At 35.1% G+C, this 15286-nt stretch overlaps 1 protein-coding gene across 12 annotated transcripts in view; it reads left to right on the forward strand.

The window, feature by feature from the left end:
* Nucleotides 1–15286, forward strand: part of TTLL5 (tubulin tyrosine ligase like 5) — a 254949-nt gene that overhangs the window by 69684 nt on the left and 169979 nt on the right. For all 12 annotated transcript variants that reach the window (XM_064486123.1, XM_064486125.1, XM_064486128.1 and 9 more), the window contains 3 exons: nt 996–1109; nt 1397–1488; nt 10909–10971. In XM_064486123.1, coding sequence (XP_064342193.1) covers nt 996–1109; nt 1397–1488; nt 10909–10971 — 269 coding nt within the window. The remainder of the gene's footprint in view (nt 1–995; nt 1110–1396; nt 1489–10908; nt 10972–15286) is intronic.

The following is a 15286-nucleotide window of genomic DNA, read 5'->3' on the forward strand; positions in this document are numbered from 1 at the left end:
AGGGAAATGAACAAAAGTTCCTGATATTAGGACTTCTGTCAAATCGAAGTTACTTCTAGGAATCGGGAGAGACAATTTGCATCCCCATTTCTTGAATTATTCCTTATTCTTTCTACTTGACAGATTTATTTGCCTTGTTTTGTTAGTCATCTTTTAAATAATAGTATATTTTCATGCTTCACACCATCTTAGTTCCTCTGTTACCTTTATATTTCTTGGCTCCCATAACATTGAAATCACTTAAAACTTCCATTCTCCTACAACCTTCCTGATCATCATTCAGAAGCCAAAGTAGCCCAGATCATCTTTGGGGATCCATGACGAGCATGGTCCACTTGACTGCCTCTGTGGGATATCTTTGGTCCAGGACTCTTGAAGTCCAGCAGCCACAGTGTTTCTCAAGTTGTAGCCTTTTGTTCACAGCTCTTTTTTGTGTCTCTGATGACTCTTATCCCAGTATTTCCCCCCTCAAATTCTAAAACATCCCCACTGTCCAGCTTATTCATCTGTGACATAGTAGATTGCTCCTTGTCTTTCTGTCTTATATCTCACTTTTCCTAACTCTCCTTCACCAGTGCTGAAAGAATACAGTTTCTTAATGAAATAAATACATATTTAATCTTACATTGAGGTTATTTTCAAATTTTTTCTCATGTCTTTCAAAATATTAGATAGACTCTAAAACCAAGATTAGGAGTAAGTACTAGCTTAGAAAGCTGTGTGAACATCTTTCTGTATTTCTTTTTTTTTTTTAACTTGTATCTCTCTCAACCCCTAGTGTTTTCCTACTATTCTTTTTTCTCTTTTTCCTTTGAGTTTACTAGCTTTCATCTATTTCCCAGGGTTTCAGGCTAAGAGATCGATTACAGAAAATGGGCTTGGGATTTGAGCTTATACTTAAATGTAGGGAACATAATGATGTTGAGGGACTGACTAGAGGGAAATGAAGAAAGATGTTGAAACATTTTTTTGTTTCTGTTTTTCCTTCTCCTTAGCGTTCCCGTCCACTCTCTGCCAGTGACACAGAAATGAAAAACCTTGTGGGCTCAGCCCGGGAGAAGATGCCGGGGAAGTTAGGTGGCTCTGTGCTCGGTCTGTCAATGGAGGAGGTAAAGATAACTCCATTTCAGGCCTTTGTGGGTTAACATAGGGTTCAGTGAGAATCAGTGAGTGATTCATAATATTCAACCAACTCATATCTTACATTGATAAGAGAAAGATTCAAGATGGGAGAAAAAGCTTCTCAAAAAACAGCATCTTAAATGGAATTAATTCCTTCTTTCATGCTTCTTTCATATTCTTGGGTTATAACTCTCTACCTCTGTTCTGTAACCACATGGATTACAGTTTTCAAAATAGGTACTCATTTTATTTTATTTTCTCTTCCTCCATGTAGATCAAAGTTTTACGGAGGGTAAAGGAAGAGAATGATCGGAGAGGTGGATTTATTCGCATATTCCCTACATCAGAGACATGGGAAATATATGGGTGAGGTGACTACCTTTTCTTTTTTTTTATATCTGTACTTCAGGTCCAGAGTGTTGAGTTAATTGTGACACAGTATCATCATTACTCTCCGTGTGGTGCCTTTGTTCTTTTGTTTATTTATTTATAACAGTATGAATATTACCCAACCCAAGAACTAGAGCATTAATGGTAATTTAATCTACCTATTCACTGTTCTTCCCTTTTCTCTAGTCCCCTACCTCCTTCCTAACTAGCCCCCTAACCCAGGGTTAGACACTGTCCTAAATTTTGTGGTTATCATTACCTTGATTTGAAAAAAAATTGTTTTATCATCAATATGTGTGCCTAAGCAATATAGTTTGTTTTCAGTCATCACTGAGATCTAGTTTACATGCAGTAACATGTGTCCAGTTTAAGTCAGATGATGAATTTTGACAAATATAAACACTATTTTAATCACCACAATCAAGATATAGGATATTTCACCACCTCCAGATGTCCCTGGTGCCCCTTTACAGTCAGTCCCCCTCATTAGCCTGAGCCTCGAACATCTTCTCATCTGCTTTACATCACTATTGTTTTTCTAGAATTTTATATAAATAGAATCATACAGTATATATTCTTTTTTTCCCCTTTTTTTCAGTATATATTCTTTGATGTCTGGATTCTTTTGTTTGGGATAATGTTTTTGAGAAATTATCCATGTTGTGTGAAATGGTAGTAGTTCATTCCTTATTATTGTTATATACTGTTTCATTGCATGAATAGAGCATAATTTGTTTATTCATTTACCTGTGTGGAACATTTGGGTTGTGTCCAGTTTGGGGCAGTTATGAAGAAAGCTGCTATTATGAACATTCATGTACAGGTCTCTGTGTGGGTATATGATATTATTTCTCTTGGATAAATACCTAGGAGTGGAATAGATGGGTCACATGATAAAGGATAAGAGAGAGAACCATTTTACGTTTTACCAACAACGTATGAGAGGTCCATTTGTTCCTCGTACTTGCTAACACTTGGTATTGTCAGGCTTTTTAATTTTGGGCATTCTGGGGAGTGTGTAGTGTATCTCTGTAGTTTTAATTTGCTTTTTTCTGGTGAATAATAATATTGAGCATTCATGTGCTATTGGCCATTTGTGTATCTTCTTTTTTTCCATTTTAAATGTAAGATTTTTATCTTTTCATATTATTATATTATAAAGGCCTCTTGATACAAGTCCTTTCCTAGATATTTATATTATGAATATTTTCTCCAAGTATATGGCTAGCTTTTTCCTTTTTTTAACAGTGGCTTTCAAAGAACAGAAGTTTTAAATTTCAATGAAGTCCAATTGACCAATGTTTTTTAAGGTTTATGTATTTTGTGTTTCCCATGTAAGAAATCTTTGCCAATCCCAGCTTCGCAAAGCTTTTTATGTTTTCTTCTAGAAGATTTATAATTTTAGCATTTATAGTTAGGCCTATAATATGTATTGATTTAATTTTTGTGTGTGGTATGAGTTAAGGATTGAAGTTCATTTCCTTCCATATGGATGTCCATTTGTTCCAGCACCATTTGTTGAAATTACCTTGCTGAATTTAATGTGGCAACTTTGTTGAAAGTTAATTGAAATATATATGTTTAGTTTTAGACTTTGTTCAGTGTCACTGATCTATGTGTTTGTGGTATCTGTAGCTTTGTACTAAGTCTTGAGATTAGGTAGTTGAGTCTTCCAACTTTGTTCCTTTTCAAAAGCATTTTGACTGTCTTGTGTCCTTTGTATTTCCAAAGAAATTTCAGAATTTCTTTGTCAGTTTCTACGCAAAAGTCTGCTCACTTTTGATTGGCATTGCACTGAACATATAGATTAATTTTGGGAGAGTGGATATTTTAACAATATTGAATTTTTCAGTCCATGAACATGATATAACCCTCCATTTATTTTAGGTCTTTTAAAAATTTCTTTTAGCAATGTTTTATAGTTTTCAGTGTAAAAATCTTGATCATGTTTCATTAGATTTATCACTTAGCGTCTCATGCTTTTGGATAATAGCGTAAATGTTATTTTTAACAGTTTTATTGAGTTATAATTGACAAACAGCACATATTCAAAGTGTACAGTTTGATAAATTTTAACATATGTATATATTTGTGAAACTACCACTACAACCAGCAAAATGAACATATACATCACTCCCCAAAGTTTCTGTGTTCTCCTGTGTAATTCATCTCTCCTACGCCTCCCTTTCATTCCATGCCTATTCCTGTCCCTGGACAGCTACTTACCTGCTTTCTGTCACTAAAGATGAATTTTGCACTTCCTAGAATTTCATAAATAGAATTCTAGATTGTTCTCATATTTTCTGGTCTTTTTTTTACTTGGCAAGATTGTTTTAGATTTATACATATTATAGCATGAATCAATGATTTGATTTCTTTTGATTGTCAAGTAGTATTCTATTATAGGCATAGACTAGAATTTGTTTATCCTTTCATCTGTTGATTAACATTTCGGTTGATTCCTAGTCTTTGGTTATTGCAAAGAAAGACTATGAACATTTATATACAGATCTTCGTATGAACATGTGCTTTCATTTCTCCTGGGTAAATACCTACTTGTGGAATGACTGGATCATATCATTGTATATGTTTAACTTTTTAAGAAACTGCCATATTGTTTTTCTAAAGTGGTTTTACCATTTTACATTCCCATCACAAGTGTATGAAAGTTCCATTTCCTCCACATCCACATGAACAGTTGATATGGGCAGCTTAATTTTAACTCCTCTAGGAGATATACAGTGATATCTCATTATAGTTTAATTTGCATTTCTCTAATGACTAATGATGTTGATCATCTCTTCATGTGCTCATTTTCTGTTTGGTGATCCAATATTTTGCCCAATTTTTTTTTATGAGGGTGGTTGTTTTCTTATCATTGAGTTGTGAGAATTCTTTATATATTCTGGGTATAATTCCTTTATCACATGTATACTTGTAAAGATTTTTTTTCCCAGTGTGTTACTTGTCTTTTCATCCTTTCAACAGTGTCTTTTGAAAAGCAGAAGTTTTAAATTTTGATTAATTCCAATGTGTGCATTTTTTCTTTTATTTACTGTGCTTTAGTATCTAAGAAATCTTTGCCTATCCCAGGTTTTCTTGTATGTTTCTCAATAGAAATGTTATAGTTTTAAGTTTTACATTTAAGTCTGATCCATTTTGAGTTAATTTTTGTATGTGGTGCACGATATGGATCAAAGTTCTTTTTTTTTTTTTCTTCCCCAGATGGAGAGTCCATGGTTTTAGCACCATTTTTTGAAAAGACTACCCTTTCTCCATTGAATTGCCTTTTCAGTTTTGTGGGCAGTCACTGTGTAGATCTGTTTCTTTACTGCTGCTTCTTTTCCATTGATCTTTTTGTCTTTGTGCCAGTACAATACCACACTGTGCTGATTGATGTAGCTCTATAAAAAAATCTTGGTCTAAGTTTGTTCTTTTTCCACATTGTTTTGGTTATTCTAGGTTATTTGCATTTTCGTTTGGATTTTAGAATTAGTTTGTCAGTTTCTACAAAAATGCCTGCTTAGGATTTTGATTGAGATTACACTGACTCTTTGCATCAGTTTGAAGAGAAATGGTTCTCTAACATTACTGAGTCTTCCAACTCATGAACAAGGAGTACCTATCCATTTATTTAGGTCATCTTTAATTTCTCTTAGCAATGTTCTTTAGTGTTCAGTGTATAGGTCTTTTATAGCTTTTGTCAGATTTATTCCTAAGTATTTAATATGTTTTGATTCTACTGTAAATGATTTTGTTTTGTTAATTTTAATTTCTGATTGCTGCTTATATCTAGAAATACAATTGATTTTTCCATATTGTTCTTGTTTCTTGCAGTCTTGCTAAACTCACTTACCAGTTATTGAAGGTTTTTAGAGATTCCATTGGATCTTCTACCTAGATAAGAAGATTATCTGTGAATAAAGACAGCTTTACTTCTTCCTTTCCAATTTAGATGTGTTTTATTTCTTTATTCTTGCTTGATTGCACTGGCAGGAACCTCCAGCACAATGCTGAATAGGACTGGTGAGAGCAGACATCCCAGTCTGGTTCCTGATCTTAGGGTAAGCATTTAGCCTTTTACCATTAAGTATGATGTGGACAGTAGGTTTTTCATAAATGCCTTTTATTAGATGGAAGGAGTTCCTTTCTTTTCCTCCTTTGCTAAGACTTTTTATCAGAAGTGGATGTTGGACTTTGTCAAATGCTTTTTCTATATCTCTTGACATAATCATATGCTTTTTCTTTTTTGGTTTGTTAATATAGTGAATTACATTGATTTTTGAATGTTAAACCCAACATTGCATTCCTGAAATAAACTCACTTGGTCATGATATATTATCTTTTTTATATATAATTGAATTTGATTTGCTGAAATTTTACTTAAAATTTTTACATCTATGTTTATGAAAGATACTGATCTATAGTTTTCTTATAATGTCTTTGTGTTCAGTATGAGGGTAATGCTGGCTTCATAGAATAAGCTGGAACATATTATCACCTCTTCAGTTTTCTGGAAGAGTTTCTGGAGAATTGGTTTTATTTATTTTTTGAGTGTTTGGTAGAAATCACTAGTGGAGCCACCTGGACCAGGAGTTCCATTTCAGTTTCTTTAATAGATAGAGGGCCATTCAGTTTATCTATTTCTACTTGAATGCGCTTTGGTAGTTAGTTTAAGGCATTTGTCCATTTCATATATGTTGTATTTATAAGCATAAAATTGTTTATAATGTTCCCTTATCCTTTGAACATCTGTAGAATCTTTAGTGATACTACTTTTCTCGTTTCTGCGGTAATTTGTTTCTTCTCTTTTTATCCCATTCATTCTGGCTACAGGTTTATCAGTTTTATTGATCTTCTAAGAGACTCAGTTTTTTATTTCATTGTTTTGTCTATTTCTTGAACATTGACTTCCATCCTAATATTAATTATTTCCTTTCTTTAATTTATTATGTGCTTCATTTGCTCTCTTTTTTCCCCTAGTTTCTTTAGATGGAAGCTGATGTCATTGATTTGAGACATTAAGTGAAACATAAGATATGTGTTTTAAGTGCTATAAATTTCCTACTAAGTACTGTTTTTGCAAGTTTTCACATCTACTTATCTGCTATAATATACCCACTCTAGCTTTCTTTTTTTTTTTTTAAGTTTAAGGTGTATGGCATAATGATTTGAGATGATTATCACGAGTTTAATGAATATCCATCAGCTCATATAGATACAAAATTTAAAAAATAGAAAAAAATTTCTTCTTGTGATGAGAGCTCTTAAGAGTTTCTTTTAACAACTTTCATATATAACATACACCAGAGTTAATTATATTTATTTTATATTGTACATTATACCCCTAGTACTTATTTATCTGATAACTGGAATTTTGTACCTTTTTTCTGCCTTCATCCAGTTCCTCCACCCCACCCCTACCTACTCCAGCTTTCTTGTGACTAGTGTTGCATGGTATACCTTTTTTCATTGTTTTACTTACAATCTATCTGTGCCTTTATATTTAAAGTAGATTTCTGTAAAAGAAGGAAATCCTGCCACTTGTGGCAACATGGATGAACTTAGGGGAATAATGCTAAGTGAAATAAACCAGAAAAAGACAAATATTGTATGATATTACTTGTATGTGGAATCCAAAAAAAAAAAAAATAGAACTCATAGAAACAAAGAGTGAAATGGTGGTTGCCATGGGCTGGGGTAGAAGATATGAGAAATGTTGGTTAAAGGGTACAAACTTTCAGTTATAAGATGAATAAATTCTGGGAAATCTAATGTACAGCATAGTGATATGGTTGGGTTTAGATATGTCACATTACTGGTTGTTTTCTATTTGTCTAATGTGTTCTTTTTTTCCCTTTTTATTTTCTCCTGCCTTCTTTGGATTAATTAATTTCTCCTACGTCTTTTGTTTTGTTTTTTAAAAGGGTGGTTGCTCTAGGGTGACAATCTGCATCTTTTACTTACCACAGTGCACCTTAAAATAATAATATACTATTTCACGTGTAATGTAGGAATTTTACAACCAGTATGTTTCTATTTCCCTCTCCTGGCCTTTGGGCTATTACTGTCATGTATTTTACTTCTCTGTTAAGTTATGAATCCCATAGTACATTGTTACTTTTGCTTTGAACAGTTTAAGGAAATTTAAATATGAGAAATATTTGATTTAAATAAATTTAAATCTATTTATATATATACTACCCTTTCCGATTATATACACTACTATTTTCAATGCTTTTCCTTCCTCTGTGTTGATCCAGTTTTTTATCTGGTATCATTTTCTTCTATCTGAAGAACTTCTTTTGTGGATCAGCTTAATCCTTTTCAGGCTCTTTTAGAAGTGTTTTTATGGTTTGTTTAGATAGCTGTTTGTTTAGGTCTAGAATAATTCCACTACTGAAGACTTTTTTGGGGCCTGTTAAATGACCCCCATATTCAGTGAGAGCTCTCCATTCTGATTGGTGGGAACTCAATCAATTGGCAGCCCTGTGTGAACTTTGGAGAGTGTTCAGCTTTCACTTTTTCTTTAATGTTCTTTACCCTGACAGTTGCTCTTTGCCCAACCTATGGACTTTCCCCCTATGCCTGAGCAGATCTGTATTCACCCAAAGACTCGAAGTGTCCCTTGTGATGATTTTTTGGGTATCTTCCTATGCATAGCTTCTTCCTCTCTGGGACATTGCTCCAAAAATTCTAGCTGCTTCCTAGAACTTTCATCTCTGTTATCTCAACACAGAGCCTCTTGGGTTCTACTTGAATTCTCTTTCTGCCTAATCTGGAAATTGCCTCTAGGTGGTAAAAGGACAAGTCCTACAACAGTTATTATCTCTTATGTGGAAGCGGGGTTCTGTTGTTTAGTTTTTATTTCTTTTGAACTTTTTCTCAAAAACAACAGTGTGCTCTATGTATACTTTTTTCATTATTATATTAAAGTTCATGTTGTTACATGTAGCTGTAATTCATTCTTTTTCACTGCTATATTGTATTTTTCTGTGTATTTATACTGGTGTAAAATTTCCCATTGTCCTGTTGATGGTATTTGGCTTCTTTCTGGTCTTTTGATGTTAAAGACAGCTAGGCTGTAAATATTCTTATGTATGTCTCCTGGGTATATATCTGGAGTGGAATTACTGGGCCATAAGATATGTAAATATTCAACTTTTAAAAATAATGCTTAAAAAAAGATAATGCTAAATTGTTTTCCAAAGTGACTATGTAAATTTACACTCCTCTCAGCAGTGCCTAAGAGATCCTGTTGATCTGTGTCTTCTCCTGTATTGTATCTCCAATAACAGTGGCACTGTTAGACTTCTTAATTTTTGTCAGTATACTGAGTGTAAAATGGTATCTTATTTTGGCCTTGATTTGCATTTTGCTGATTAGTAGTAAGATTGAGAACTTCTGTACTTGTTTATAGGTGACACATTTTTCTTCCACTGGTGACTGGCATTTGATCTAGTTGGGACACTAGTGGTTCTAAGTATAGAGCTAGAACTTAGAGGAATAAAAGAACTAGATTTTTGTTTGTTTCATTTTGTTTTGAAAACCCAGCTGTTCATAGAAAAATCTTTTTATCTTGCAAAAATATCCTATCCATGTTGTTAACACCTTATAAAGACCTAGGAATTCAACAGAAAGATATTGCTTGGCTTTTCAAAATTAGATAAAAATATATCTTTTGATATTTTTGAAGAATTTCAATATTTGAAGTTCCTAGAAAACATTTTTAATTAATGAAAGTGGAATCAGGGCCTTAATTGAGAGTTTTCCTAAGGAAACAGTTACAGATAATGTTGGGAGTCTCGTAGGGAATCCAATATTAATACACAAAGACTAAGATGGAGGCCAAAGTATCCCCTTCCATACTGATAAAGTCTAGGTTGAGAGACTTGATTATGTCTGTCTGCAAGCAAATGCGCTTTCTGTTGAACTTCAGAATTAGACAGATTTACACACCCATTTGTAGGCAGGGTTAGACTGAGCTGAGCGTCAGGAGCACCTGACCCTATGAGAGCAGCAGAGGATGTGTGTTTCCTAAGAAAGATTGTCTCCCCAGAGAAAGAAGGGAGATGCTCATTGAATTTTTCCCGAATTACCGATCTGGTAAATTACTTTACCTCTCCTGGGACTTCTGTGAAAAGCAGCAGAGAGATGCAAAGAATATTAAATGAATTGAGTTACCTTCGTGGAGAGTGGGGAAGATGTGTTTATCTACTAACAAATATGCCTTTTTATTAATATGTCTTTATTGAACTCACACGAGCCTGGCATTATGCTTGGTGCTTTGGAGTATGAAACGAAGATTAGATGGGATCCCTGCTCTTTGAGAGTTAACAGTATGATTGTGGAGAAGTTATTTATACATGTAATAAGAATAGCTCACATTTGTATAGCTCTTTGTAATATAATGGACTTTATACATATCATTGTTATTCCCACTATAATAATAAGGAAAGTAAGGTTCACTAAAGTAATGGAACTTGTCCACGATCACACAGTGGGACTTGATGCAGGTATTCTGACCCCAAATCCTACTTCCTTCCTGCTGCATCATGCTGCTTTCCAAGAAGAAAAATTTTAGTCTGTGAGACGGTATATGACAGGTCCCTCGGGCATATGGTGAAGGCCAAGGCAGAAGTCCAGAACAAGGGCTTCTCTGTAGACTTGAGCGGTCATACCAGGGGAGGCTTCATGCAGCACGGTGGACTTAAGCTGCTTCTTTAAGGATAGATTATGGATAAGTAGAGAGGTGTGAGGAGAAGGTGTCCAGACAGGCAGAAGGATTAGCGGGAGGTGTGGTGTGAGAGGATTATAAGGAGACTTGCCTGACTACTTCAGGATCCACGTTGGGGAACTGTGTGGGGAAAGTGTGAATGAATTGGTGGTATAGATTACTCAACTTTTGCAATCTTGAAAGAGAGAGTATATGCCTCCTGCAGTTGGTGTCAAGGAGCCATTGAAAGCTCTTGAGAAATAAGATGATTGAAACACTCTGTTGACATTTTCATGCCCTTGATGCATCTCCCGTTCCCAGCTTTATTGGACTTCTTTTCTAGCTGTATATGATTTTTGGTGGTGGTTTTGTTTTTATCTTCCAGTTTCATTTTTTGAATTTAGTCTATCACCTTTTATTAATCCAAGAAATCCTGGCTTTCTATTTTCTAAATTAAGTCCTCTGTATTTTTTCATTTTATTATATTTTCTGCTATTCTAGTGTGCTGTGATTTTAATTTGAACAACTGTCTCCTCCTTTGCCGCTTTAGAGACACTATATTTTTTTAGAAACAGTGTATAAGTGACCTGTCACTTTTGTGCTTGGCTCATGTTTTTATTTCTTTGTTTTCCCTTTCAACTAAGCTTAAGAAATAAACAGTTTCTTTCTTTGCATTTCAGGTCCTACCTTGAACACAAGACCTCCATGAACTATATGCTGGCAACACGTCTCTTCCAGGACAGGTGGGGATGTGTTAATCTTACAGGTGGGGATTTAGTAGAACTAGATTACAAAAATTAGGAGAAAGTACAGGCAAAAAAAGAGGAGACTTTATGAAAGTCTTTAGTAAAATCTCTGATGAAAAGAGCCTTTCAGAAAACACAATATAAAACCTCATTTTTTCAGAATCCATTAATTCTCAGCACTTTATAATGTTGCCAGAGGCTACAAATTAAACCGTAAAGATCTTTAAGCAATCTTAACATAGGCCCTAAACGTTTTTCTTCTTAAAGGAAGGCTCTTACCCAGTGCCTTTTTACTTTAGACACAATTTTAACAGACACAATCATCTGTTTTTCTAGACTAGAGGAGATTAGAATGATCAGATTAGAAAAGGTGGAGGGGGAGGTAATTCACAAAATAAATACAGTGAGAGTTGTAAGAAATGACAACTGATAACCTCAATACAAGGGAAAATAGGGGAGAAATGATGGAAAGCAGACATTGGAATTCAAATAGCACAGCAGTCAGGACTGCTTAGTCCTGCATACTTTTGTTGCCCCTGAGACATAACTACATTACAGCACAGTTCAGTAATTGACTGACAAAATAAGGAATCTTAGTTATTTAAAGAAATCTATATTATTTTCAAGCTATGTGTGCTTTTTTTGTGGGGTTCTTAAAAATAGATACCCAGATTTCAGCCATTCCTTACAATTTCATTATCAGGAAATATATGGGATTTCTAATTTCTCTCTGAAAATTTGTGGCTATTACCATTAATTTAGTAATAACACTGCATAGCTTCTAATGAAAGTGATCTTAAGATTTACTTGGAAAACATGGAAGCTCAGTTCTTTATATATAACCTGGTCCCAGCCCTCCCACCTCTTGCCTCCTCTCTGGAAACTTTTACAAGGCTTCTTTATCTTTAGAGTTCAGATACTGTACCAAGATGTTTTCTGGTGTGTTACTTTTCAGAATTTTGGTTTTGCAGTGGATGAATCCTTTCAGTCTGAGGATTTAAGTCTATTAACTGGGGGCAATATTCTCCTTATTCTGTCTTTCCTTTCCTTGTCAGACTTCTCTTAGATGAATTGTAGATCTTTTGCTATATCATCCCATTTGTCTTTACTTTTTTCTCATACTTTTGATCTCATTGTCTCTTGGCTTTAAATTCTTGGAGATTTCTTGAACTTTGTCTTCTAAGCTTCTAAACTGACCTTCAGCCTTACTTGTTTTGTTATTCAGTACCAGCTCAGGAAAGGGTTGTTTGACTTTCTTATTTTGGCAAGTATGAGTTTGGCATGCAAAAACTATGTTTTCTTCTAACTAGTTTTCATGGTTTATGGATGTAATATTAAATTGGTTCTGGTACCAATTCCAGTGTGGAGGGGGCAGGGCGATTCCCCCATAGTACCATGCAGTTGCACCCTGCTGTTGTCTGAGAAGTCACCTCAATTCTGACACTGTCAGAGATTAGCATCAGATTCCACAGTTTAAGGGTTCTACAACATTCCACCCCCCAACTTCAGATGCTAGTCACAAGCCCAGTTTATTACCTGTATTTCTGACCTACTGCCTGTGTATCAACTTGCCACGACTTCTTCCTTAGGCTCTATTAATTTGCTAGAGCGGCTCATAGAACTCAGAGAAACACTTCACTCACTAGATCATCAGTTTATTATAAAAGGATATAACTCATGGAAAGCCAGATGGAAGAGATGCATAGGGCAAGCATGGGGAAAGGGTACAGAGCTTCCATGCTTTCTACAGATGTGCCACTCTCCTCCAAATTTCCACACGTTCACCAGCCCGGAAGCTCTCTGAACCCCATACTTCTGGGTCTTTATGGAGGTCCCATTATGTAGGCACGGTTGATTAAATCATCGACCATTGGTAATTGAACTCCATCTCTATCCCCTCCCCTTCTAGGAGGACAGAGGGATAGGACTGAATGTTTCAACCCTCTAATTACAGAGTTGGTTCCTTTGGTGACCAGCCCCCATCCTCAGCTGATCCAAGGGCTTTTAAAAGTCACCTCATTAACATAACAAAAGACACCTTTACCACTTGTCGCTTAAGAAATTTTAAGGGTTTTAGGAGCTCTGTGTCAGAAAGAGGGGTGGAGACCAAATCTATATTTCTTTCTATAAATCACAGAATTACAAATATATTTTCACATGTCTTTGGGTATCTCAGTTAGTTTTTTTAATTTCCTTTCTGTTTTTTGCATCATATTTAATTCTTCTAGATGAGTCCTATTTGTTCATCTCATTGTTTCTAGTTTATGCTGTTATATTTCCTGAAATAGTTGGTGATTTCTGACTGTCTGGTCATATTTAGCAATGAACTGTTTGCTTAGGATTAGTAGTTGCCATGAGTTTCCTCACAGGTTGTCTATTTCTGAACTGATGTGATCTCTTTGTTTGAGTTCTGATCTTTGTACAATCTAGCTAACCATGAGGGAGAAAGAAGGTGGAGCAGGCAATCTGGGAACCACCACCAAAATTAGGAAGCATTCTCCTAGGGGAAGCATAATAGTAAAACAATTTGAGATGTAATAATATATGTCCTTCTTTATTAACACATCCAATAACAAGAGCTAGCAATGGGTCTAATAACTACCATTTAAAAAGTGTGATAAGTGTTGGCAATATTTGGGACCTCACAAAAGTTACTCTTTTGGTAACAAAATCACACTTACGCTACTGTGGATGGTTCCCTACATGTATATGATGCTAAATTTCAGTAATAAGATTACTTTTTATCCCCCATCCAATTTGGTGCATTCCCTGACTTCTTTCTTTAGGCCCCAGTAACAACTCCTGCTTAGAAAGCATTCTAAAAACTTTGGTTCGAAAAAGATGCATTTCACTGTTTAACGAAGAAAGGCCCTCATGATTTACTCTTGCCTACCTTTTTAGCCTAATCTCCATTTTTCCATACCAACCCATGGCCAGTCACACCATCTCCACTTGCTCTTTCATGCCTCCTTATCCTCACATTGGAATTCCCATCCATTCCTTTGGAATGGCCTTCAATTTATCCCTAAATTCTTGCTCTAGCTATGTCCTTCCTCCTCTTACCCAGACTAGCAGGAAGTTGTCCCAGCCCTCCTTATGCCTCCCTCTGATTTATATTCCCATATTGTACATATTGTATTATAATTGCCTATTTACTAACTACTCTATTTTCAAGTTGGCTTTTAAGAGTAGGTACTTTGTCATGTTTATCTTTGTCAATATCAAGAACCTACCATGTGGTAGGCATACATAGGAACATGCATTAAAAAGTTGAAATTGAGTTTGCAAGCCCCAGCATCTTCCATTAAGTCTGTTCTCTTCAATCTGAACTGATGTTTTCTCTCTTGCAAATCCTGATGTATTACTGTCAGAACTAGTTTCAACCTAATCCTCTAATTTCATTTCATGGTAAGTTCATTTGGTCTGCCTTCCCTGTCCTCCCTCACTCATCCCCCACATACCCACCCTGCCCTGGGAAATAGTGTCTTACTGTCTCACAGCATGATAGTAGTTTTAACCCTGGCTGCATGTGAGTAACACTATATTTGTGCCCTAACCCCTCCTGGATAGAAGTACTTTATACTTACTGAAGGCTGCCTAAGTGATTGTAGTGTGAAGCCGTGTTTGCAAATTACTAGTGCAAACCATTATCTGATGAAAAAGTTAAAATCATCTTGAGACCTTCTGATGATAAATTGACAATATTAGGACATTGGCACGTATAGAAAACATGGGAAGGAAAAGATAAAAACATTTTGGTGAAGACAAATTTTTCACTTGATTTTTCTATAGATAGAAAACCTTGATATTGATTACATCTGTCTCTTTAAAAAGAAAAAACAGCAACCAATGTGATACATTACATGTGTGTGATTCCATTTATATAACAATTTTGAAATGATAAAATTTTAGAATGGAGAAGAGAAGCCAGGGGATAGGTAAGAGGTGTGTGGTTATAAAAGGGCAACATGGGGGGTCCTTTTCATGATGGGATTGTTCAGTATCTTGTCTGTGGTGGTGGATACATGAACCTACACAGTAATAAAATGTACCAAACTAAATATATACTAAATATACACATTCACAAATGAGTACAAGTAAAATGGGAAATTGTCTAAAAAAGAGAAAGTGTTAAGTGAAAGGAAATTGAATGACAAACAAAAGCCGATTTAAACCTGAATGGTTACTCCCTTCCTGTGGTTCAAGCCCAGCTCTAGTTTAAAGACAGTGGAGAGCATCTCTTTTTTAACGATAGATATATATATATATATTTTAATTGTGGGAAATCTGTTTCTCACGAGCATCCTTTTTG

Source organism: Camelus dromedarius, chromosome 5 (genome assembly GCF_036321535.1).
Source record: "Camelus dromedarius isolate mCamDro1 chromosome 5, mCamDro1.pat, whole genome shotgun sequence".
Taxonomy (NCBI): Eukaryota; Metazoa; Chordata; class Mammalia; order Artiodactyla; family Camelidae; genus Camelus; species Camelus dromedarius.